Source organism: Danio aesculapii, unplaced genomic scaffold (genome assembly GCF_903798145.1).
Source record: "Danio aesculapii unplaced genomic scaffold, fDanAes4.1, whole genome shotgun sequence".
Lineage (NCBI taxonomy): Eukaryota > Metazoa > Chordata > Actinopteri > Cypriniformes > Danionidae > Danio > Danio aesculapii.
In genome coordinates this window covers 3,159-30,879 of record NW_026613758.1, presented here as the reverse complement: position 1 = coordinate 30,879, position 27,721 = coordinate 3,159, and the positions used below count along the sequence as shown (strand labels likewise).

At 35.6% G+C, this 27,721-nt stretch overlaps 1 protein-coding gene across 1 annotated transcript in view; it reads right to left on the bottom strand.

The window, feature by feature from the left end:
* LOC130220288 (serine/threonine-protein phosphatase 2A 56 kDa regulatory subunit beta isoform-like) overlaps positions 1 to 27,262 on the bottom strand; it is a gene marked incomplete at its 5' end in the record, with an annotated part of 32,151 nt that extends 4,889 nt beyond the window's left edge. The window contains 10 exons of the mRNA XM_056452660.1: positions 226 to 327; positions 415 to 542; positions 1,936 to 2,055; positions 5,339 to 5,389; positions 5,510 to 5,563; positions 17,195 to 17,303; positions 23,407 to 23,466; positions 23,559 to 23,689; positions 26,935 to 27,027; positions 27,161 to 27,262. Of these exons, the coding sequence (XP_056308635.1) occupies positions 226 to 327; positions 415 to 542; positions 1,936 to 2,055; positions 5,339 to 5,389; positions 5,510 to 5,563; positions 17,195 to 17,303; positions 23,407 to 23,466; positions 23,559 to 23,689; positions 26,935 to 27,027; positions 27,161 to 27,262 (950 nt within the window). The remainder of the gene's footprint in view (positions 1 to 225; positions 328 to 414; positions 543 to 1,935; positions 2,056 to 5,338; positions 5,390 to 5,509; positions 5,564 to 17,194; positions 17,304 to 23,406; positions 23,467 to 23,558; positions 23,690 to 26,934; positions 27,028 to 27,160) is intronic.
* Between the last annotated feature and the right edge of the window lie 459 nt (positions 27,263 to 27,721).

The window sequence follows — 27,721 nt, the reverse complement described above, 5'->3', positions numbered from 1 at the left end:
CATTATGTTGCATTTTAAAGCTGTCTACTGGTTCATTTTTGTGCTTGTACATCATTGAAAGTATTAGATTTCCTTCCCTTATTCTCTCCAACCACTTAATTGTGGTATGAAATGTCCATGTTTCATGGTACTATCAATTCTAATGGACTACAAGCATCCACTCACACTCACTCACACATCCACTCACAAAGAGATTTAACTTTTTTAAGACTGTCCTGTACTCACTTCTGTTTCTCCACTTTGTAGGAGGCAGTGAGATCGTCAAAGAGCTTGCTGTTCATCTCCATGAACGTCTTCAACACGTTGTAGATGAGAGAGATGATCGTCCTGAAAAAACACAACACAGTAATGTTTAGAATTCTTGACTAATGTCAATAGCATGGATGTTGGTGAAGGGTTCAGAAGGACACTCACTGGTTCCAGTGCTCTTTAGAGACTCTGTAAAGCGTCCCGAACACCAGAGGCAGGATGACCTGGCAGTTCTCCTCGATCAGACTCAGAATATACTCATTATTCCAGAAATACAGAGCCCGCTCTGCAACCTGACACACAACACACACACAGAATGAGGGAGAAAGACACGAACTGCTGACGTCATCTCAATCGGAGAGACTGTAGAGCTGCACAACAGAAGTTAAAGGATTTTCTTGTGTTTATTAAAGGTGCAGTAAGTAGGATTGGCAGATAGTGGTTGAACTAGGTATTGCAGTCCAAATTCAAAACATCAGACAGGGTTTTTTTTTCCACCAAAGCCCTCCTCCTCTGACATGAGGCACACACAGGTTGCCAGATTGGTGACACAAACAGTAGCGAGCATGCCTGAAGATCAAGCATTAGACTGTAAGATACTCAGCTAATTTTTATGTTTGTAATATTTGTATTATTTGCTAATAACAACCTCATGTGGATTATTAAAACTTTACATCTGTGAGGCTGCTACTGCCCTCCAGAGGTCACATTTTTGGCCATGTGCTCATATATAGAGGCATCCTTCATGACTGAAATGAATTACGCAGTGTTTTCTGCCAAGGCAACCCAGAGTTACACAGACCAAAACAAAGACAGACATTCTGACACTGAACGCACATTTTCAAAGCATAATAACTGACTTCAGCCTTGTTTTTCAGACAAACAATTATTTTCACTTATTATGCGTCTCAAATATCTGAAAACATATTATGGTATTTTTATTCTTTAGACCAGTCAAACTTACATTTATCACCTTTAAAGGGATGATTCACCCAAAAATGAAAATTTACTCACTATTTACTCATCCTGACGTGGTTCCAAATCTTTATGGGTTTCTTTTTTCTGTTAAACACAAAAGAAGATATTCTGAAAAATGCTGGAAACCTGTAACCTTCCATAGTAGGAAAAACAAATACTATGGAAGTCAATAGTTACAGATTTCCCACTTTCTTCAAAATATCTTCTTTTCTGTTCAACAGAACAATGAACGTCATACAGGTTTGAAACAAGTAAAGGGTGTGTAAATAATGACAGAATTTTCATTTTTGGGTGAACTATGCCTTTAATCTTTCATGATCACCGTGATCTTGTAAGGTTGTGAAACAGCTTCAGTTTTTAGTATTTTGTCATCAGTCATTAAGGTGTCATCAGTCATTAAGAAAGTCATCGGACAACAGGGGTTTGTTCTGTAGCTAATCAGAAAAACTAAATCATTCTTAAGATGGCTTATAATAGTGACCTTAAAAATTTCTTTTAAAAAAGTAAAAACTATATATGTAAATAAGACTTTTTTCCAGAAGAAAAAAGAATTACAGGAAATACTTTGAAAATTTTCTTGCTCTCTTAAACTTGGTAAATGTTTGAACCTTAAGTCAATTGTAATTGTTATTTTGTTAAGTTGTCTGTTCATTCTAGTGATCTTTATTCTTGAAAAAAAGAAGAATGAATGTGAATGAGGAAGCAGACCTGGAAATGAGGGCTGGAGATGCAGGCTGCTATCTGTTTGAAGAGAGGCTCCTGCACACGGATAAACTGAGAGGGTTCAATCACGTCCAGAATCTCCTCGATCTCCCCCAGGAACATCACCTGTGCTCATGTCACACCATTAGAATATGCTAGCAGATACTTCCAGACAAACACAGCTCAGTTCAAAACTCATCAGCCACTATTAACAAACGACATAAACTTCAGTAAAGTGTCAGCCAATGCTGATGTGTCAAACATTTATCCATTCATTCATTTTCCTTCTGCTTAGTCGCTTATTTATCAGAGGTCACCACAACGGAATGAATTGCCAACTATTCCTGCATATGTTTTACGCAGCCGCAACGCAGTACTAGGAAAAACCTATACACTCTCACAATCACACACACACACTTATATGCTACGGCCATTTAGTCTATCCAATTCACCTATAGTGCATGTCTTTGGACTGTGGGGGAAACCAGAGCATCCAGAGGAATCCCACACGGACAAGGGGAGAGCATGCAAACTCCACACAGAAACGCCAACTGAATCAGCCGGGACTCGAACCAGCGACCTTCTAGCTGAGATGCAACAGTGCTAACCACTTAGCCACCGTGCCGCACAAACTTTTATTTTGGATGCAATTAATACTGGGATTAATCTTTGCGCAGCACTATTTACATTTAGCAGATATATTTATTTAATACAGACTTTTGGTTTTGTGATATTCAGATTTTTTTTTTTTTTTGCATGAATTAAAATTTCAGATATTGTAGAAAAGAGTGTCTCCTGAAATGAGGGGTTCAGCAGCTATATGGAATGTGAAATTAAAGTAGGCCAATGGGGCTGAATGATAATAGAGCTTTTAAATAAATAACTGTAATTTGATGTTTCAGAGGGATTCATCTTTATAATTATCCAATTTTTCACTATTTCACAGTTCAACTTTAATTTACAACAGTAATATATTTCTGTATTAAGATGACTACATTTAAAACAGTACTACTATTAGTACTATTATTATTTTTTATCAACATCAGACACATCAGTGGCTCAGTGGTTAGCACTGTCGCCTGATGAAGGTCGCTGATTCGCTGTGTGGAGTTTGCATGTTCTCCTCGTGTTCGCGTGGGTTTCCTCTGTGTGCTCCGGTTTCCCCCACAGTCCGAAGACATGGGCAATAGGTGAATTGTATAAACTAAATTCGCCGTAGTGTATGTGTGTGAATGAGTCTGTATGGATGTTTCCAAGTACTGGGTTGCAGCTGGAAGGGCATCCGCTGCATAAAACATATGCTGGATAAGTCATTCCTCTGTGGTGACCCCTGATGAATAAAGGGACTAATTGGAAGGAAAATGAATGAATGAATGAGAGACTCACAAACATTCAAACACATTGTTAAACTATTAAATGATTCAATTTAAATCTACTACTATTACCGGACTGAAGTATCTTAGTGACAGGAAAATATACTTTCTTTATAACTTGAATTTGTTTTAGAACAATTAGAATTTATTTAAAAATATTTCTGGTAATATTCTGGTTATTGTTTTTCTGCAGTTGAAGTTCTGAAAAAGCAATAATTAATAATTGTTTAGTTTTTTGTCAATATATCTATACATTACATTATTTATCTATATATCTATACATTACATTATTTATATATCTATACATTACATTATTTATATATCTATACATTACATTATTTATCTATACATCTATACATTACATTATTTATCTATATATCTATACATTACATTATCTATATATCTATACATTACATTATTTATCTATACATCTATACATTACATTATTTATCTATACATCTATACATTACATTATTTATCTATATATCTATACATTACATTATTTATCTATATATATATACATTACATTATTTATCTATATATATATACATTACATTATTTATCTATATATCTATACATTAATTTTACATTTAATTTCATTACGATTTAGTTTTATTTAATAATATAGTGAAATTTGCAGCGTTTATACATTTTTTCAATAATTTCAACATGTCTGTGGCTTTAAATTATTTTATTTTTCATTTATTTTAGTATACTATTTTAAACTAATGTGGTATATGCACAGCTAGAGTTTTTCAGCCAACTGTAAACTTTAGGTGAAAGGTTAATGTGACTATTTTCAATTTTATAAGGTTCCTTTTGCAGCATCGACATTTTAATGCAATTAAAATACATTCAGTTAAATAGACTTAAGCATTAATTTAGTTGTTTAAGCATAAACATTATTGCTCTTCTCCCTGTACATGAATGACTGCACTTCAAAAGACTCCTCTGTGAAGCTCTTGAAGTTTGCAGACGACACCACACTTATCGGCCTCATTCAGGACGGTGACGAGTCTGCTTACAGACAGGAGGTTAAGAAGTTGGCTGTCTGGTGCAGTCACAACAACCTGGAGCTCAACACGCTCAAAACAGTGGAGATGATCGTGGACTTCAGGAGAAACCCCCCTGCTCGAGCAGAAGGGCTGCCAAAATCACTCTGGACCCCTCACACCCAGCACACTGCCTCTTTGAACTTTTACCTTCTGGTCGACGCTACAGTGCACTGCGCACCAGAACAGCCCGACACAGAAACAGTTTCTTCCCTCAGGCAATCCATCTCATGAACACTTGATGATAATAATTGTGGAGCCAACATCACTACTTGCTATACACTTTTATACACATATACACTTATTTAACCACACACTTTACATGCCAATTTGCACATAACAGCTGCACATATAACGTTGTATATAGTAATAAACATGTACATACACTAGTCAATCTGTATATTTGCACTCACTACTTCTATTTTTTAAAAAATATATTTATTATCTGTTTTTTGTCTTGTCTCTGTAATCCTGTTGCACTGTAGAAGCTCTGTCACGAAAACAAATTCCTAGTATGTGTGAACATACCTGGCAAAAAAGCTCTTTCTGATTCCTCTGATTCTAAAACGAGATGATAGACCGTGTAAACTCTAAGCGCTGTCAGTGGTAGCAGGTGAGGGCAGAAACTCCACTGAAAATACTGGGGTATTATACTGGGGTATGAATACCACTTTACCACTCAGATCCACTTCATATCGGATATCTATCAGGCATTGAAGATCCCTTATTTTTTAAGAAAACAGATCTTAAACATGGCAATGTTGTAATAGACAGTTCACCGGAAGCCGTTGTGTTGGCTGACTGAAAATTAAAAGTCCGTGTGTGTATATACCCCATTGAAAAATTTTACATTGGCAACTAGCAGAAATTGAATGAAATGAAAAGTTACTGCACATTTTATCTTTTAATTGACAAAAAATATCTCATTTGTAGTTAACTACATTAATCGTTCTGAGAGCTATACATATACAAAGCTTTTCTTACCTCTTTCTGAGTGCATGTTTTGGGCCAGTATCTCAGCAGCCCCCGGATAATCTAATGAAACACAAAAAAGAAGAAGAAAATTATCCTTTTTGGTGTGACATTTCCATTCGCATACCAGCACCAATATTAGGTATTTATATGAAATACCATGACGAATTAAATAAGTCTTACGTGTTCTGTAACTGTGGCGTCCTTCTCCATGAATTGCACCACACAGTAAGCCAGCTGATGAAAAGAGCAGCAAAAAGATTTCTAATAAAGTCACTTTCACACTGTATGTGTCGCTTTAAAAGCTTATTGATTTCAGTTGCAGGTGCTCCTGATTAAAGTCTGTATGTGTGTGCGTGTGTGTAACCATGCTTTAGGGAGATTGTCTACTGATTATAATGGACACAGCCCTAAGATTACAGCCTTTATCTGCTTTCCATGGTTTGATCTAAAGCACTTGACAAAAATCAAGCGCTCTTCTAATCAAGATCCTAAATGCCACCACATGGCTTTATCATCAGTCTGCCAGCAGTCAACACACTGCCACATTTCTTTACTGAACAATACAAACAGGAGAGCCAATAATGTAGGTGTAGCTGATATTTGCCTGTCAACAAATGCTTTTGGTCTGTTTTCTGGGTTTACAAAGGAAAGTTTCATATGAAAATCTGTTATTATTATTATTATTATTATTATTATTATTATTATTATTATTATTATCAGAGAAGCATAAACATGGAATTGCAAGTTATTTAACAATTAACTTAAAATATACTATTACTACAATAGATTATCATTGCAGATACCTATAAACATGCAAATGCATTAATCTCTTAAAAGACTAATTAAAAACTACTATTACTTTGCACTTTATTCTGCATTGTGGATTTCTGATTCATTTGCATATGGGAGAAATTACTTGGATTCAATTCAAATTCTACAAACCAATGTGTTCATGGCTATAAAAAACAATGAAAACTAGTACAATACAATAGTACAATGTTTGCAACATTAATCACAGATAGACCCTTTTCACATTTACAGGTTTCTAGTAGCGGAAGTCGTCATAGTTGGTTAAATTTAAAGCGCAGTGAATGGGAGAATACAACAAATTATTTTTTTGCAATCCTTTTTGCTGAATTAATAAAAGAAAAACTCCATGATGGTGTGACAAGACTCTCAGAAAAAGGAGAAAAAAATTGTGTGAGACTGATAACAGCAACCAGAAGAGAGAATAACGGTAGATTTACTGTCCCACCACATAGACACTGCATTTTAAAAGCCTCACACAAGTTAATTTTTTGTAATTTGATGCAAAGATTAAATGATACATAAATAAATACATATAAGTGCATATAAGTTTTTAAATATATAAATATATATTAAAAACGTTCAAGGATTTAAGATTATAATGACCGTTAAACACATAACAGTCTTGTGAAAAGAGTCCATTAGGTTCCAATGGCTGTGCCCGCTCTTATGTGAATGAATAAGGTCAACACAAACTATACTAAATAAAACTAAACTTAAATCAAATTAAAAGTAAAATAATAACTAGACATGGGCTTGGGGTTGGTGTTGCTGTTGGAATGGGGGCAAAATATTAAAAAAGACTAATAAGTTGGTGCCAATAGTCTAGTGGTTAGTGCGTCGACACAAAGCACCAAGGTGCTCATGGTGACCAGAGTTTAACTCCTGGCTCGAGGTCCTTTACCGATCCTTCCCCTATCTCTGCTCCCCACATATTCCTGTCTGTAAATCTCCACTGTCCTATCACAATAAAGGTGAAGACCCCTGAAAAATAATTGTAAAAAAAAAGACTAAAAACAATTAAAGCTTTAGATAAAATTTTATGACAATATATTTCAAAAACAAAGGGTGGCGCAGTGGGTAGCGCTGTCGCCTCACAGCAAGAAGGTTGCTGGTTCGAGCCTTGGCTGGGTCAGCTGGCATTTCTGTGTGGAGTTTGCATGTTATCTTCGTGTTAGCTTTGGGTTTTCTCTGGATGCTTCGGTTTCCCACACAGTCCAAAGACGTGCTGTAGGTGAATAGGGGTAAGCTAAATTGTCCATAGTGTATGTGTGTGACTGGGAGTGTATGAGTGTTTCCCAGTGATAGATTGTGGCTGGAAGGGCATTGCTGCATAAAAACATTTGCTGGATAAGCTGGCGGTTCATTCTGCTGTGGCGACCCCTGATTAATAAAGGAACTAAGTTAAAAAAAGATAATGAATGATAGAATGAATGATTTCAAAAACAGCTTCACATGAAACCCATTGTGTAGCATGTTTGTGGGGAATCTGCAGTATATACTGGTTACTTGTATTTTAGCAGACATTACAGTACATTTGTCCTAATTGGCGTATCATTTTCCCAAGTTATAACAGAGACGGTTGCTCTTGTTGAAGGGCACAGTGTTGACAGCACAAGTCCTGTTCTTCAGAGCGTTGCATAGACACCTCAGTGGCGGAGCCTGCCTTTTTGGTACATCAAGTGGGTGTAAGTGAGAAAGTCTGGGTTAGGTGCAAAAAACTGAAGAAATAAAAGTCCTTGGCTACTGACTTGACGACGGTTTTAAATGAATGAAAATGTGTTTTATTCAGCAACATGTGCTATTTATTGTGCATTTTTTTACATTTATTTATTAAATTTATTTTATGTTTTCAGACCTTAAATAATAGACAAATATTAAGAAATATTACTTGTTGCACATAGTAATGATCTGGGGTGCGTTACCAAACGTCGTTCCAAGTCGTTAAAAACAAGTTGTTACAACCATAGTTTGTTGATTTGGCATTTCCCAAATTCATCGTTCCAACAAATCTTCGCAAACTGCATCACAAACTTGTATGCTTGCAACTATACCTCTATAGCTGTAGTTAGAAACATAGCTCCTGGCTGTGTTCTTTTCCCAGATATCCCACCTATGCCCTATTCATTAAGAACTTTCGAACATGTAAACTTGGAATAATAATTAAAAAAAGACATTAAAGTCTTCACTGTTATGTGTAATTTGCTGTCAAAGTATTTTTACAGTTCAGTTTTAGCGATCTTCGTATTATTGCGCTCCCTTTTTAGTGCACTTTGAAAACATTAATGCCATTTTGAACACAGCCGTGGCTTATGACGAAAGCTGTAGGTGACCTTTTATTTAAAAGCAGAATTTAGGTTATGTCTTCAAAGCTTGTGAAAACATACATATATATATATATATATATATATATATATATATATATATATATATATATATATATATATATACAGTATATAGCATACATTATTTTTTTTAATTTATAGCAGGTTATTTATTAAGGTATGTATCTGTATATGACATGAGCCTGTTGGTTAGAACATTTCTGCAGTGGTTTGCATGTCAATTTGTAAAAGTAGACTTAAAAAAAAAAAAAAACTACTTAATAATAATAATAATAATAATAATAATAATAATAATAATAATAATAATTATTATTATTATTATTATTATTATTATTATTATTAGGTAGGTCTACAACCATTAACGAATTATATGATTTATATATGAGATTAGAATACATGTTAGCCAAGTGACTTTATACTCTTGGAATGGAATATTCTCAATAATATTTGTAATGGAAACATATATAGGTCCTATATGTGTTATTTACATTTATTTCGATTAATATGAAAAACGAGTGTATGTTTTTTCCAAAACTAATATTGGATTTGCAAAATTTTGTTTGAATTTAATTGTATTATCTTTTAATTTCTAAATATGTTTAGTGACTAAAATATTATTTTAATAAATATATCTGTTTAATAAATCTGTTTTGTTTAAATGCACCAAAATACATTGCCTATATTCACTGAGAAATGGATCAAAATATTCATTTTCAAAATGGGGTGTACTCAATTATGCTGAGCACTGTATACACAAATAAAATACAGTAGATATGAATCTTAGCATGCATATGTGACCCTGGTCCACAATACTGGTCTCGTACTGCACAAGCAATCGCCAATAATACACTGTATGGGTCAAAATAACTTTTCTTTTTTTTTTTCCAACATTAATTAGACTATTAAGTAGGACCGCACGATATTGGAAAAATCTAACATTGTGATTTTTTTTGTCATGCGATAAATATTGCGATTTGAATACAATTTTAACAGGTGAATTATTATTTGGAAACAATTTATAATGTTAGATTGATTTACATTCATAAACAATCTATAAATACAATCAAGAAAAAGATACAACTGAAATAAACAGTGTCTATGTTTTCCGAGTCTATTCGGGTACAGTAACTGAATAATAGAAAAAAATGTATTCAATAAAATTAATCATTGTTCAAGTCACAAATGGCACAATTTCCTAATGCCTGAATGCTTTTCTAAATCATTATACAATCAAAACACATGCAAATGAAAAATTGTAATCCAAACTCAACATTACATATACTGCGATGAGACTATTGCGAATGATCACACTGCAATATCGATGCTCAAACGATATATTGTGCAGCCCTACTATTAAGTGAAGATCATGTTCTGAAGAAGATTTTTATTTACTAAACCTATATATAGACACATTTAATTGGGTGAGTGGAGGGCCCTACGAATCTGCCATTATATATCTTTGAAAACAGGTGATAGGTTAAGGCAAAGGGGTCATAAAAGAGCATGAGAGAGGACTTGGGGATGCATTGAGAACCATCTGTGTCAGAAAGGCATGAAATGTATACAACACATGTTGAAACTGTCATGTATATTTGAAAAGACACACACTGTATGGGAGAGAAGAGTCCAGTTTAGATGTTTGAAACATAGATACTAGTCATGATTAGCAAATGTGAACTGTATGTGGAAAAACGCTGATGATTATATTAGATCTGTACATTATAAGGGCCAACAAGAAGAGGGGTCTTTAAATAGGGGTCGTAAAGGAGTAGGAGCTGGGAGAGGCCTGTTGAACCAGTAAACAGCTGTGAAAACACAAAGGTGGGAGGAAGCAAGGATAAAGGGGATAGCAAATTTGAGGGACATTGGATTTGTCCTGGGGAGAGACTGAGATGGGTCTGCTCCAGGCTGTCTCTGCTTTTTTGGGAAATATTCCAATACAGTATATTCTTCTGATATTCATAACCCCAGTCTGAGCTTGATTCAGTAAGAGGAAAGCCAGAAACCACATCAGTTCCACAACTTTTTTACATTTCTTGTGTAAATATATCAAAGCTTAATTTTTGAATAGCACTATGCAATAATAAGAGCTTAATTTGCACAATTTCAAAGACAAATGTATGTTGATTTTCATTTTGAAGATGTTCAAATAGTTGTATCTTGGCCAAAAACGTTTCTATCCTAATTAGACATCAATGGAACGTTTATTTATTCCGCTTTCAAATCTCAATCTCTCTCAAAAAAGAAAAAGAAATAACTAAATGATGCCATCCTCAGTCTGCACACACACACACACACACACACACAAACACACACACACACACTGCATTTACTTCCATACTAATATATCCCCTGATGAGGAGACCAGCACAAAGCACCTGAGCCTCAGAGAGCACATGCAAAACAGTGTAAAAAGGATGTTTTCCCCAAAGGGACATAACACAAGTGTGCGTGTGGAGGTGTGTGTCGCTTTTTTCTCACAAAAGCACTTCTGCGCTGTTGCCTGGTGAGCTGTTAAGGTGGTGATGGTGTGCGAGTGCGTCTGTGTGTGTGTGCGCGTGTCTACATTGGAAGGGCTGATGTCACATTAAACCTCTGTCTTTCCCCAGAGGGTGAGAGCCTTGTTCACTCCTGTTTTTTTCTTCTCTCTAAAGAGAACATTATAATTATGCTCTTAGTTCTCGTTGTATGTAGTGCTTAAGAAAAAGGTTTAGCTTGAAGTTTAACTTGCAAGGGAATGTTCATGTGCATGTGTATTTGAATATTTGTAGAAGGTTTTTGAAAGCCAGTTTTGACTTTATAATGCATTACTTTATTGCTTAACTTCAACTTTATATCTTGCAAGTACAACTCTGGTAATCACAATTGTGAGTTTATTTGCGAATTGCAACTTCATTTCTTCACAACTGGAATTTTATTCAACTTAGTGTGCAATGTGGAAATTCAGACGCTCTTTTCTGTGATTGTTCCGAGACTTCCGATTTAATTGCCTATGGGGGAACTGACTGAAAGTAACAAACAGCAGTAAACGGTCAAACTAGTTGCTCTACAAAAAAGTGTGTTAATGACTATGAATAAAAGTCTAAATATTATAATAAAAAATACTAGTTTTAAACATCAAACAGCACAATAAGCTGATTTAACTGCTAAAAATCAATGGAAGCGAATAAAACCGTCTCCAGCTAATAAGGCCAAGACAAGAACATTATGTGAAAATAAAAAGGATACATGAAAGAATAAGGTCAATACCTCATGCTTGCAAGTTAATATCTCACATTGTAACTTTTTTTCACTTTAAATATCACAGTTTTCTAAATAGTTTTATAATCTTTTTTTTTAACTTGTTTACTTGTTATTGTACTTGTTTTTTAAATTGGTCATGGATACAGAAATTGTCCATTTTGACATTTAAGAAGCAAACTGGATTTGGGAAGGGATGGCATATAGGACATATATTCTAATATATATACAGGATGCCAAGATGATTTATATATAAAGCATCCCCACTGTAAATCTATAGTCTACTTTAAATAAATAACATTGTGCATTATGTAAAACTTATGCAGATCAAATACTTTATGTATGATACTTCACTGACCAATAAGAACTCAATATTAGAATGTGTTGCACACAAGCTAATCATTTTTCAAGCTGTTCAAAAAGCTTAAGATAATAGTGTTGGAAAAAGGGATACATTTTTATTTATTTTTTGTCTCTTTTTCTTTTTATTAAACTATTGTATTTGTATTGCTTAAGGTGAAATATTATTAGTATGCCTTGCATACTAAAGAAGCATTTTTGCAGAAGTAGATAGAGCTGATCGAAATGCAAAGACCTGATTGTCTAAAATTAACTAGAGCTCTGCAGCTAAACTTCCTGTGAGCAGAGATGTGTTGAAACTGAACACTGAATATTTGCAGTTGAGAAAGTCATTTGCTTTTAATGCTGTGCAGAGAATTCGTAGAAAAAGAGGAAGTATGTATGGGTGTGGCCAATGCAGGACTGGACAATGATTGACAAGTGACGAATTCCACTAAACTCCACCTGTTAATAACAGCTGTATATAAAAGCTGGAGTCAGGAAATGCAAATTGTTGTGCACCTCCTGAACGTAATTCTTGCATTGCATTGAGGATACCAGAATTCTGTGAATCAAATTATTCATTTGTATGCAATAAATTACTAATATTTTTGACACTGAAGAAAACCCTCTCCTGACCTTTTTATTGAACACGCATAGAATTGATTAGATGTTCCAACAATTGTTCAAGTGCAACTTTTGTCATTCTCTAAAATGAAGAGAACAGGAGGTATGATATTTCTTTGATAAGTGTTTGAATGTCTGATATAATATAACATGTACTTTATGTGTAACTATGAACGACAAAGAAAGAGTGCGAGAGGGTGTGTTTCATTTAGAAATGGTGACTCTACTCTTTTCATCTTTCTAAAATCCACCATTAGAACTTCCTTTCCTATGTTTTTTAGTACTATTTATGAAGTTATTATGAAGCATGCTGATATGTCTTTATGTGTTTGTTTTATTATGAAATGCTACTACCCTAATCTAATTGCCCCTGGTGGGATTAATAAAGTTGTTAAACTTAAAATTTAAACTTTAACTTTAAACTTTTCTAAAACTGAAAAGTTTATTGCTCATTCAAAGCTCAGTTTTAAAATAACATCAACATTTGAGTTACATTGTAGAAACAATATTGTCTATTTTCTTGCTGTTTTGCCAATGAAAAGTTCCATACAAAGATAAAAAAACAACCCAGCAAGCATTTTAGTTTTTTAAAAGAAGTCTAATAGATGTCTAATAGACGTCTAAACATGGTTGTCTTCGCTAAAAGAAGGCTAAATTTAGACTGTCAATGAAAATTTAACAGAATAGCCCAAAACTAGATGAGTCATCAAATAAACAGAAATAAATGACTATAAAGTCTGTCTAATCTGTCTATTTGACGACTAGTCTAGTTTTGGGCTTTTCTTAGATGTCTAATAGATTTTCACTGACAGCCCAAGTTTAGCCTTCTTTTGGCCAAGCTGTTTACATTAAACACAAAATTGTTTGCTGGGAACAATGCCTCAACATGGTTTCATCTCACTAATTCGAGGATAGTAAATGCTGACACCAATACAGGACTACTTCAGCAACAAAAATTTTCAGTACCACTTTGTAGGAAAAACAGTGAATTAGGATTTCCTTGTCACAATAACAGTAATAATTAAAAAAAATAAATAGTAATAATAAAATAAATATAAAAATAACAAGAGAGAGAAACAATAGCTGGGTTTCCATCCTAACATGAAGCGAATCTTTTCAAAGTTTACAAAAAAACAAAAAAATCCTAAACACAAATAAGGTGCATTTCCATCAAGTTATTAGAGGAGCTGAGTATAGTATTGGTAACCTAGCAACAAACAATAGACAAGGCAAGCATAATGGACAAAACATCCAATCAGAAGAGCTGTAGCATTTACAGCAACAAAAGACAATGATACAACGTATGTTTACAATTACCCAAACAATATCGTGCATTGGTGTGGACCCAAATGCAGTAGCTGCAAACAGACCTTAAGCCAGAAATAGGCTTACGTTTGTAGTTTGTCTACCTGAAAGACATCCCTAAATGGTAAATTACTGTCTAAAGTAAATAGACATCTGATTAACTCTCAACACTTTACAAGGCTTTGATATGTTTTGACTTGGCACATGATAAGAATCCCATACCCAAGAGACACCTCAGTGACGTTCATTCCCTGGTGTCACTCAGTAGTTTTAAGCTCAATGCCAACTAAGCTCCAATCATCCCATATAAATCCACCAGACTTAACTCAATCGCTCGGCATTAGTTCCTATGCAAACAAATAAAATAGTAACCAAATCACAACCGCCAAATGTTATACGGAGGTCAAAAGAATTACTGAAATGCACGGTTAATTCTGGTGACAAAAGCATTTGCAAAAATAGCATTCAGTGTTTAGCCTTTCATCTCGCTAAGAAACACGTGATATTCCAGAGAAGCTTTGAGGAATGTGCGACTGAGGATTTGGTCAAACTGAGCTTCTGTTTCTATGGGAGAGACATGAAAAAAGTCTGCCACCCGAAGGCATTCCCTGGGAGAGCACTTTATGCCCTTGTGGCAAGAAGGAAGTATAAACAGCCCGGAGTGTGGGCTCTGAATTATGGATGGAGTGATATTGACAAGGGAAAAGGGCGAGTGTAGGAATGTAGGACAAGCACTTTCACATATACACATACACACACTTATTGACATTCAGGCGCTGCTAATGTAACAAGCTCTTTTCAGGTGTAACATGACAGAAATATTAAGCAATAGTCTTCTGAATCTGTTGAAGGAATGAATATACAATAGAGTCCGGAGTCAGTAAGATATTGATGCTTTCCAAAGCTGTGTTTCTTTCAACTAAATGTTCAAAAATATTATTTAAACTTAAATCATCGCATTTTATTAGTCTTCAGTGTAGCCTGATTCTTCAGAAACGATTATTCTGATGGCTCGTCTGACACAAGTGTGATGTTACTGTGGTTTTACTAACATTATACCGTTTTTCTCAATTGCTTTGGCTCAATTCTCGATTGAAATTATTATTTTTCAAAACAATAAGTGCAGATCTCTGAACAATTAGCTTATTGTTCACTTCAGAGTGGCATTTCTTATTGATTTAAGCAAATTACAAATGCTTTGGCACATGTCTGCAAACAGGAAGTCCAATTGTCTGTAGTTTGGACAAAACAATATTTGCATATGACTTGTTGATCAAAACTGATGAGTCAATTCTCATTTAAAATGTCAAACTCTTCACAACTTCTAAATCATTTTTCATCATGTAAGCCATCCCACTCAAAACTGTTCATTTAATTATCAAACACTTGTATACGCGCATGTTTATACAGTACCATAAATATCTGATCTTGACATTGTTTGTAATGTCTGCTAAATTGGATAATGACCTCTAGTTGCACTACAAATGGAAGAAGTGTAGTCTCTGGCAAGGCCAACAAGAGTGTCAGGATGTCCACCAAGAATAACTTTTTTCAAGGATGATTTTTTGTATCGTTTTTGTGGTAACAACATAAGAAATTTGAAATATACAATACAGTAATTGAACAAGCAAGATTGCACTTTGCATGTAATACATTTGTACTCAAATAAATGTACTGTATAAATTCAAATGTTCACTTTTTTCTATATACTATTCACTCTTCTCAACAAATATCAGATTTGTTTCAAACCTTACTTTCCATTGTTGACTGTCATGGTGAAAAAACAGCTAATCATTTCACGAGTTCACACTTGCAATCGTTTCAGAATAAATCGTATTTGGTGTGCTGTCCGGGGAGAGGGCTCTGAGCTCGGGGAGACACCCCAACTCGAGTTATTCCCCTTATCAGGAAACTAAGAGGAATTGGGATTCGAGCGAAGTACCTAGCTCGTAATGCTTAAGAGGTGAGGTGTCGGGGTGGTGGAGGGATGCTAAAGTCATTAGATGCTGCAGGTAAGACAGCTTTGGTGTATATATAGGGGTTTGGTCAAGAACTGATTGGATAATAGAATAATTGTCAATGATGTATTTGATACTGAAACTTCTCCGCGTGCTCCTCCCGAAATTTGTTTACAAAACATCACTTTGAGCAATGTGGCTCACATAATGACAAATGCACTTTATGATTTGGTGTTATTGGCCAAATTGCTCACACCAATCATTCTAGGTTTTGAAGAATGAATGAAATGTTTTGGGGGAGTAACTACATTTTGCAGACATGCAATAAAGCAAACCATTTTGAGATTTACACTCACAGTTTATAAAATGTTAAGACTGTTTTGAAAAATGTGCCAAAGTAATTGAGAAAACGGTAATATTATTTCATTATTTCAATATACTTTCCGTTTTCATTTTTTCCCACAATTTTAGTGTGTTTTTAGTTTTTTTAAATAATTTTTTTATTATAGTTTTTATTATTAACAATACTAACTCAATCTCTAAACATTATAATAAACTATAATACAGTATACTATACTATAGAAAGTTGAAGAGGAAATTATTCATTTAAAATTTACTATTTTAAATTACTAAGACAAAACTCATACATTTTATATGTCTTCTAATTAATATTTCTATAAATTTCTTACTAACCCCAAACTTTTGAACAGAGTATAAGTGAACATTCTACAGACACACAGATATTGAGACATAATTGCTAAATAAGTTCAGACATGAAACAGCGGCCTGGACAACCAAAATGTACTTGTGTTATTACAGATAAAATATAGAATGAATTATTAATAATAATGATTAAGACAGACAGACAGACAGACAGACAGACAGACAGACAGACAGACAGACAGACAGACAGACAGACAGACAGACAGACAGACAGACAGACAGACAGACAGACAGACAGACAGACAGACAGACAGACAGACAGACAGATAGATAGATAGATAGATAGATAGATAGATAGATAGATAGATAGATAGATAGATAGATAGATAGATAGATAGATAGATAGATAGATAGATAGAACAATTCTGTGAACAATTCCTGTAAATGTCCATTTGTGCACTTTTTGAGGTCACTGGATTAGCTCTAGTATTTGGCGTCCCCTTGTGGTACGACATCATAATACAGTTCATTAATGAACAGCATGGGATGTGAATGTGAGTGTCTGGGCATCTGACTCTAACCTGCGCATGAAAAATGGAGAGAGACTTGGCAGTGTGCAGGGGGATCAGGACCCTCACCAGGAACTGCTTGTGCTCTGATTTCAGAGGCAGAGCAAAGCCGTTTATGATACTGGAGAAAGAGGAGAGGAGAACAGAGGAGAGGAGGGGAGGGGAGATGAGAGAGGACAGGAGAATAAAGGAGAGGGAAAAGAGGAGAGGAGAATAGAGGAGACGAGAATAGAGGAGAACAGAGGGCAGGAGAAAAGAGGAGACGAGAATAGAGGAGAACAGAGGGCAGGAGAAAAGAGGAGATGAGAATGGAGGAGAACAAATGATAGGAGAAAAGAGGAGATGAGAATAGAGGAGAATAGGGGAGAGGAGAAAAGAGGAAAGTAGAAAAGGGAAGAATAGATTAGAGGAGAATAGAGGAGAGGAGATCACAGGAGAACAGAGGAGAGGAGAAAACAGGAAAGGAGAGCAGAGGAGAACAGAGAAGAGGAGAACAGATTAGAGGAGAAAAGAGGAGAACGGATGAGAGAAGATGAGAGGAAAACATAGTAGTGGAGAACAGAGAAGAATAGAGGAGAAGAGAGGAGAGGAGAAAAGAGGAGAACCGAGGAGACAAGAATAGAGGAGAGGAGAACAAATGAGAATAGAGGGGAGATGAGGAGAAAAGAGGAGAGGATAATAGAAGAGAAAGGAGGAGATGAGAACAGAGGAGAAGAGAAAAGAGGAGAACAGAGGAGAGAAGATGTGAGGAAAACATAGTAGTGGAGAAAAGAGTAGAATAGAGGAGAACAGAAGAGAGGAGAAAAGAGGAGAGGAGAGGAAGATGAGAACCGAGGAGACAAGAATAGAGAAGAGGAGAACAGATGAGAATAGAGGGGAGATGAGGAGAATAGAAGAGAATGGATGAGAGGAGAAAAGAGGAGACGAGAATAGGGGAGAAGAGAGGAGAGGAGAACAGAAGATAGGAGAACAGAGGAGAGGAGAAAAGAGGAGAACAGAGGAGAACAGAAGAGATGAGAACAGAGGAGAACAGAGGAGAGGAGAAAAGAGGAGAGGAGAACAGATGAGAATAGAGGGGAGATGAGGAGAATAGAAGAGAATGGATGAGAGGAGAAAAGAGGAGACGAGAATAGGGGAGAAGAGTGGAGAGGAGAACAGAAGATAGGAGAACAGAGGAGAACAGAGGAGAACAGAAGAGATGAGAACAGAGGAGAGGAGAAAAGAGGAGAACAGAGGAGAACAGAAGACATGAGAACAGAGGAGAACAGAGGAGAGGAGAAAAGAGGAGAGGAGAACAGATGAGAATAGAGGGGAGATGAGGAGAAAAGAGGAGATAAGAATAGAAGAGAACGGAGGAGAGGAGAAAAGAGGAGAACAGAGGAGAACAGAAGAGAAAGAGAACAGAGGAGAGGAGAAAAGAGGAGAGGAGAACAGATGAGAATAGAGGAGAGGAGAAAAGAGGAGAACAGAGGAGAACAGAAGAGAGGAGAACAGAGGAGAACAGAGAAGAGGAGAACAGAGGAGAATAGAGGAGAGGAGAAAAGAGGAGAACAGAGGAGAACAGAAGAGAGGAGAACAGAGGAGAACGGAGGAGAGGAGAAAAGAGGAGAACAGAGGAGAACAGAAGAGAGGAGAAGAGAGGAGAACAGAGGAGAGGAGAAAAGAGGAGAGGAGAACAGATGAGAATAGAGGGGAGATGAGGAGAAAAGAGGAGATAAGAATAGAAGAGAACGGAGGAGAGGAGAAAAGAGGAGAACAGAGGAGAACAGAGAGAGGAGAACAGAGGAGAACAGAAGAGAGGAGAACAGAGGAGAGGAGAAAAGAGGAGACCAGAATAGAGGAGAGCAGATGAGAGGAGAGGAGAGGAGAGGAGAGGAGAGGAGTAGTGGAGAACAGAGGAGAACAGACGGGAGAGGAAAGGAGAGGAGAGGAGAGGAGAGGAGAGGAGACGAGAGGAGAAATGAGAGTAGAACAGTGGAGACAAGTGGAGAACAGAGAAGAGGAAAACAGGGGACAGGAGTGAGTTGGAGGCGGAAAAGAGAAAAGGGAGAATAAACAGGATTAGTATCAGTGGTTGTGATGATGCTCTGTACACTCATTTGCCACATTATTGTTTATCAGCTAATCCCATGCGAACCCCCTCATCCTTCCTCTCCTTCAGACTGTGTCCTCCTCTCTTCCTAACATTTCTTTAGTTTCATCTTCCTAGTTCTAATCAGCCTGTTCCTGTATTAAAATATAATTGACTACAGCTATACTGTCTTTCCCTGATTCTCTCACATTTATTCTTCCATCTACTTCACACCCCTGTCTTTTTCTCTCCTATTTTACAGTCACTCAAATTCACATTCACTCCCTCTCTCCCTCCCTCTCTCATTCTTTCCTTTCTATCTGCAGCAGTCCTCCTCATTCTATCTTTTTATTTAGCATTTTGCTAATCTCTTATACATACAGTTGAAGTCAGAATTATTAGCCCCCCTTTGATTTTTATTTTATTTTTAAAAATTTTTCCAAAATGATGTTTAACAGAGCAAGGAAATTTTCACAGTATGTCTGATAATATTTTTTCTTTCTTTTTCTTCTCTTATTTGCTTTATTTCGGCTAAAATAAAAGCAGATTTAAATTTTTTATGAACCATTTTAAGGTCAACATTATTAGGCCCTTTAAGCTATATATTTTTCGATAGTCTACAGAACAAACCATCGTTATACAATAACTTGCCTAATTACCCTAAACTGCCTAGTTGGCTTAATTAACCTAGTTACGCCTTTAAATGTTACTTTAAGCTGTATAGAAGTGTCTTGAAAAATATCTAGTCAAATATTATTTACTGTCATCATGGCAAAGATAAAATAAACCAGTTATTAGAAATGAGTTATTAAAACTATTATGTTTAGAAATGTGTTGAAAAACTCTTCTCTCCGTTAAACAGAAATTGGAGAAAAAAATAAACAGGGAGGATAATAATTCAGGGGGGCTAATAATTCTGACTTCAACTGTATATGTTAATTTTCCATTTGAATATTAATAATAATAATCATCATCATCATCATCATTATTAGGCGGTTTAATCTGCTGTGGTGACCCCTGATAAAGAAGAGAAATATGCTGAAGGAAAGTAAGTGAGAGTAATCATTATTATTAGTATTAGTACTAGTAGAGGTAGTATCAAGTATTAAAATATTTTATAATTATATTTTATATGTAAATGAAAGGTTGTATTTGTAATTTTTTACATTTAGTATTCTATCTTTGTATAAATGTATAAATATTATAAATGCTTGTTTAATAACTGTTTGTATATTAACTGTAATAACAAATTACTATTATTATTATAAAATGTACAAAAAGTCAAAAAAGTTACAAATCAACATAATATTTACAAAATTATTAGACTATTATAGTCATAGCTATATTTTTCTACATAAGAACCATCCTTTCTTGCTCTAATTCTCTCTCTCTCTCTCTCTCTGTCTCCCTCATTCTCTCTTCAGTAGTGATCAGAGAGATGTGTGGGTGGGCGGCACTATAAATACTACTGGCATCAACCTGAATTTAGACCTCCATCCCCAACACTGTGACTCATGCCTCCCCCTGGTTGTCTCTCTCTTCCCCTGCTTCTCTCTGTCAAAGGTTTGCTTTGTTTATGCTATTAAACACATCCCGAAACAGGCACCATTTTGTGTGCATTGAACCCAATATGCAAAGCAGCACTAGTTTCTCTGAGAACATGGCTGTGAAGTGCATGGCTGGACATGCTAAAGATGGGAAACACAACTGCGGCACAGCAGGTACATGCAGCGCCCGTGTCGGAGGTCTGAATCACCAACTCGCACACCATAAAGCATCTCTCCAGCAATCTACTGCTGCATTAAGTTATGGAACACTATAATTTACTCATTGGAAATTACAGTACGAATGTCATAAGATATTCTATGCACCTCCTAACTGTGGAAACAATGAATAAACTACAAGGATCTGCCTTATAATCTTCTCATTCACATTGGTTTTGCTACAGGACAGTGGCTATCACTAATATTGACACCCTTGGTAAATATGAGCAAACAATTCTTCAAAAACAGAGCAGGATCATCAGACATATGTGCTTCAGCCTATATTTCTGCAAAATATCCAATATGTTGCCCCAGGTACATTTCATTGCACGTCTCAGATGACAAATCCACTAGAGGGCACTGTGCACAGTTTAGTGAATCTGAAATACATTACTTATGGTTCGCTTTTGTACATTTCACGTAAAATCATCCTTCTTATACACTTCCACGAAAAGGTGGTGCTTGTCATACAGGTCACCTAGACCAGGGCTTCCCAAATGTTTCAGCCCGCAACCCCCAAAATTACAATGCCAGTGACTCACAACCCCAATATCTTTTGAGGTGGTTATTAATATATAAACCTTGCACACAACAGCACACATATACCAATAAGCCCAAGTCTATTCATCATTAAATTTTGAAGAACGTCACTCGGAGACCATCCTCCATGCTCAGTTGTGGCCTGTATTTATTTGTTATGTATAAGTACCATAAAGGTGTCAGAAAGTTTAACCTGGTGCCATCAAATCAATGTGCTGTGTCTTTAATATAGCGTAATCAACCCAGGGGTCGCAAAAAATCTAAAGGCTGATGGCTGATATTTGCAACTAGTTAATGCAACTATTAACTATTATTTTTTTCTTTTGTAGGTTATGGATAAATATGGTAATTCTAGTAAATTCTAGTTTAATAAAGTGAATTTGATTCTTGGAAATCACAAAGCGAACCCCCCTCATTGTCCCGCGACCCCCACTATGGGAAGCACAGAACTAGACCAGTGACTGACGTAAACCCTTCCCTAAACCAAACCAAGTGTTTTCTAAAGCGCATGTAAGAGAAAAGTACTCTGCAACATGTAGATTTACCTTGATTTTACCTTGCTTTTATCTCTGTTGTGGAACCTTGCTTCAATGAACCACACCAGAAATGTTGTACATATGGAGATAGATAGATGGGGCAAACATATTTTTATTACAAATCTTGGACATCGTTAGTAATTTTTATTAGGTGTTGTGATAATAAAATAACGATTTAATCATCAATAAGCACTATTATGTCTCTATGTTTATAACCCATTCAAAACATATTTGAATCTGTTTTTATAGACTTGTAATAATTTTTATTCTTTGTTGCTTTTATTTATTATACTTATCTCTTTTATTCATGTTTATGTAAAGGACTTTGAATTAATATTGTTTAGGAAATATGCTAATAAATAAACTTGCCTTGCCTAAAATGTCTCTGTAAATATCAATAGTGTGAAAGGAACAAAAAGTTGTGGGCACCATACTGCCCTGTAGGTTTCACTATTTGCACGAACTGCAGTCAAACGTATACTCTTGTTGTTTCACAAAAATGTGGGCTGAAGCACATATTTCCAATGAGCCTGTGTTGGTAAAGATGTCTTTGTTGTTTAATCATTTGCTCAAAATATATATTTAAAAATATTGTGGCTTTGTTAAATATTTGTGTGCAACAATTATTGGGGCCTCTAGGAATGCATATGAGCAACATAATTGTTATAGTATATTCCCATTGATTTTTTTTTATATTTATATAAAATACGGGTATATTTATGCGATAACATGTAGGTCACACATTCTCCTCAACCTCCTCAATTGAGGACCAATGAACAGAGCTGTGATTACAGTAAATTTTGTTGAGCTTTACAAAATGGGAAGTAGCTATTAGAAAATAACAAAAAAACATATAATGCCCATAACCACCATCAGGGTAATACTTAAGAAATTCCAGTCAATTGGACATGATATGAATCAGCCTGGAGGACAATGTCTGTCTTTCCCAGCATACTTTTAGGGAGGATCAATGGCCCAAAAAATCTCCAATAACCACAGCTTGAGAACTCCAGAAGTTAATTGGTCTCTGGTTCAGAAAACCTCCAAAATTACAATCTATGTCAACATCATCACAAACTTTTAAAAGGAGTTTAAGGAAAAAAGTTTTAATACCCTAATAAAAACTCAAGCATCTTCAGTTATTTTTTGCATATTTTGAGTAAAAGATCAAAACTTAACAAAAAACAAACACTTTTTGCTTATATTTACCAAGGGTGTTAATACTAGTGGAGGCTACTTTATATAAACATCACCTGATATGGTTTTACATACAAACTAAGCCTTTCTGTTATGACAGACCAAAAGAATATCTACCTTCCCAAAATTTCCAGAAGTTCCGCAACTCCATTGAAACGCTCAGTTTCATATATGAACCTGCAGAGTTGAAAAACAATCATAAAGATATTTTAAGAACAGCCAAAAAAGAGCAGTGTAATATCAACAGTGCTCATGTTTTTGCGTCTGACCTGAGGAAGATGTTGTTGATCTGTTTGCGGATGTAGGCCCTGAGGCCCAGGAGTTTGCCATAGACACGGTGAAGGATCGTCTTCAGATATTCCCTCTCTCTCGGGTCCTCACTGTCAAATAACTCCAGCAGCTACACACACACACACACACACACACACACGCGCACACACACACACACACACAGTCAGCCTTTTTGCACTTTATTAAAAGCACTTATCATATGTCTTAACACTTGAACGGCATGTTCATAATTGGTGTGAGAAGGCTTAATAGACTGCAGATTGAAGATTAATATCAAAATCAACATTAATAGGAGTCTGAATACAGAGTCGAACATGGAGATTTGTGCCTATTTTGTGGTTCCACAGTATTTTTGTTTTGCAAATATTGCTAATTGGCCATGATGTGAAAATTTAACATTTCATAGTGCTGCTCTAAGATATCAATGACAGACAAGCATTTTCCATTCATTTTCCTTAACCATGAATGACATAAAACACATTTAAAATTTACAGTAAATGGAATCTATTATTAAAGGGCACCTATTTTACCCCTCTTACCCATCAGATTATTTATTATACCTTTCTAAATTTAGAACATTTGAGCTGTTAGGGCATTGTAGCTGTATTTGTTGCCTGTGCCATTATTGCAAATGAGCTGGTTATTCCCGGCCATCTTTCCCAAGTGCATGTCAGAGCCATAGAGATCTGTAGCCTTCACATAGATAAACAGCAGAGTGACAGATAAGAATGAAGCAGATATCCCTTACTACAGTCAGAACTTCCCAACTGTTATTTGAAATATTTGTTGTGGAGTAAATTCAAGCCTTTCTGCAATGATGAGTCACACACAATGTCGTTATAAAGTATTTGCACGGATATTGTGACAGGATAAATGTTAATATACACTGTATGGACATCCGTTATGTTAATGTACAAAATAAACACAGAAGCATCTTCTTTTATAATTGTACTGACATGCTGCTGTGGTGATGAATTGCATAGCGATTTGACCGCCATTTTACCATTGTCTTTATAACAAACATATACTGTTTTAAAAATGTTTTAAACTTGTAAAACTCTCTTGAGGTGCAGATGATCACAGAGAGCTGAGATCTTTTAATTCCAGTTGCCTTGCCCATGTCCTGTCTTGTTGATATGATTACATACATTACTATGCTAAGTCAATCAATTCGTTGGGCGGGGAAACCACAATCCTACATCACGTTTCGGTGGGCATCAAAACGAGAGTTTAGAAATACTGTTTAGAAATACTATTTTAACATCAGGAAATTAAAAAAAGGGACCTGTTGTGTTTCTATCACTCCAATATGACTGTGGACACACTATACTTACACACAGTTCTGTCCAAACAGCTTACAAAAGATGATTTTCATCATAGGAGCCATTTATTGTTAAATAATTCAAATTGCTTAAATGTGACAGGGAATATTTGATTTAGTTGCTAACTGTAGTTTAACTTATTTTTAAACTTTTCAAACCATTGATAGAGTTGCCAATAACAGAGCAGACATTTTGTGCTTTAGCTCAAGATGTTAACCTCAGATCAGGTATCACATGGCATGTCTAAAACAGAATGTTATGTATTTTCATCATCATATTTTTGTGAACGAGAAATTCAATGAAATATTACAATAACAAAGTTGACAAGTAATTGATCTGAAGAATAATGCCTTAATGTCTTCCAGCGTGTACTGAAGGAGGAAGTGGAATCACTTGGACCAAGTGACATGCTTTTTCAATCAGTGCTTTAAAGACTGTTATGTCTTTTTATAGACCATTTTGAGGGATGTAAACAAAAACAATGGTCCCAACGCATTTCCTGTTTTACATTTTTAACTTCTATAGCTTCTGGGAGTCCAAGAAGAGCCACATATTGATAAATAATGATGCAATAATTGTTTTAACAGCAAGTTACGATTGAATTGCCTCTCGTTACAGTTATGAAATAGCATGATAACAAGCAGGAAATGTTCATGGGCCAATGACATCACCACATTGAATTGGTCTATAACCAATGTAACGGAGTTGACAATGATGTAGTGACAGACACAAATGTATTCTTTATTACTGAAATTACAAATAATATAGAAAATGGATTTTTTTTTTCATGTAAATGTGTATTTATCTTAGTAGAGGAAATACCAAAAATACACTTAATTTTATTTCATGATAATTGAAGCTGAATGTATGATTCAGGAGGCAGAGACAGTCCAAAACAGGTATTTAGGGAGTCTTTATACTAATATTTTTTTAGACAGAATGCCCTAAATACACAGACAAACGTTATATTTAGAGATAACTCTATATAATTTATGTTATTATTCAAAACCCTTTCGTTAAAGATTTTGTTTTTGTGAAATAACACAAATATCACAAGGGGTAATGTAAAACGGTACATATTGTTACGGTTGCCGTATATTGTTAGGATTTTTGCCTCCTGTTATTCTCTCTCTCTCTCTCTCTCTCTCTCTCTCCCTCTCAGCCCGTCATATCCTTTAGGTCTGCCTTCGCGACAGCCGATTGGTTGGGGGACCCGTCACTCATCATTGGGTGACGTGGCGCGATCGCATAAAAGGACGCCAGGGAGAGCGGATGGGAGAGCGCTTTTCCTTTGATCCTGTTTTGTGTGTTTTGCCGACATGAATTTGTTATTCGTTGTTTTTGCCTAACTTTTGTTTGGATAAAATTATTTATTATTATTTCTGCCCATTTTTGAACTACTTTGTTATTTTTGTACATCTTAATTTCAATTGTTTGTTTGTTACTTTTTGGCCCAGCTCTTACCTGGCAAAAATCAAGAGTTTGTATTAAGAGTTGACTTCGTCCTCAGAGTAAGGTGGATAGGAAGATGTCGTACGACTTCCATTCTGCAAAAACGTAGTCAATTCATTGTTTAAAACACCAGGTAAGAAGTGAACGCCATCTGTGTATTTATATTTTTGTATACTTAGTTTAGTATAGGTAAGTTTATGGCGCTTGGCGTTGAAGATTTTTCTTTTCTTTTTCTTTTCATGATTCTAGGTAGGTAAGGGGTTAGTTTATGAGTTAGAATTGTTTTGTTATATTTATTTCTTTGATTTTGGCTTCACTAGCGTCCCCTTACCCTTGAGTTGACCTAATTTTGTTTGATACTTTATTTCATTTGCTACTTTATTATTGTAAATATTTCTTACTTTTGTAAATATATTTGGGCATTCTGGTTTCTTTTCTCTGTACATTAAATCACTTTTGTTGGCAGTTTGTTGTTTGTCTTGTTGCTTGAACCCAACATTTGTGAAAATACCACACCGTTTAAATGTTATTACTTTTACCCTAGACTAATATCAAAGAGGTTGTAACAATATAAACATACCTGTAGAACAAATTTCTGGTCCACGTAGCGCTTGGCAAGAGAAGGCTGGAAATCTGGACTCTCAAGAAAGCGTAAAAAGAACTCATAGACCAACTAGAAGAGAAAAGCAGAGAAAGAGAGCGGAAATGAGATTGGTGCTGGGACACGAGCTATAAAAAACTCATATTGCTTTCTCGCCTTGTGGTGTCAGTATATGTGTTAGTGTCTGTTTTTGTCTTTGATGTACCTGTAAATGTGGCCAGGAGGCTTCGAGAGCGGGTTCGTCCTCTTCTGGGTCAAACTCTGGGTTCTCGCTGGGTGGGAGAGTTCGAAAAATGTTCACTGAGATCTACAAGATGGAGAGAAAGAGAGAGACGGAGGCGCTGAAAGGTTGTGTTTTACAGAATCATGGACTGAAGACCATTACTTCACCATTAATGACATTAAAAGTAGAAAATAAATCAATAAAAGCTCCTGCTCATGCTCTCAACACTGACCCTCGAGGTCCACTTTACTGCTGAATTTTTGTCTAATTTTGATCAAACCTGTCTCTCCGTAAGTTTCTAGCAGTCCTGAAGTCCTCAATTAATTTGTTTGATTAGGATTGGAGCTAAATTTGGCATTATAATAGAACTCTAGAGCCAGAGTTAAAAACTCTTTGTCTAATCTCTTATTCAGTTTCCCTGACATTATTAGATGGTATGTCATATGTCAATACAAAACATGATCAGTACAAAATCCTTGAAGCCTCCTGGTACTAAACTAAAACATGACATTTTTTTGGGCGCAAAAAAATACATTTATTTCA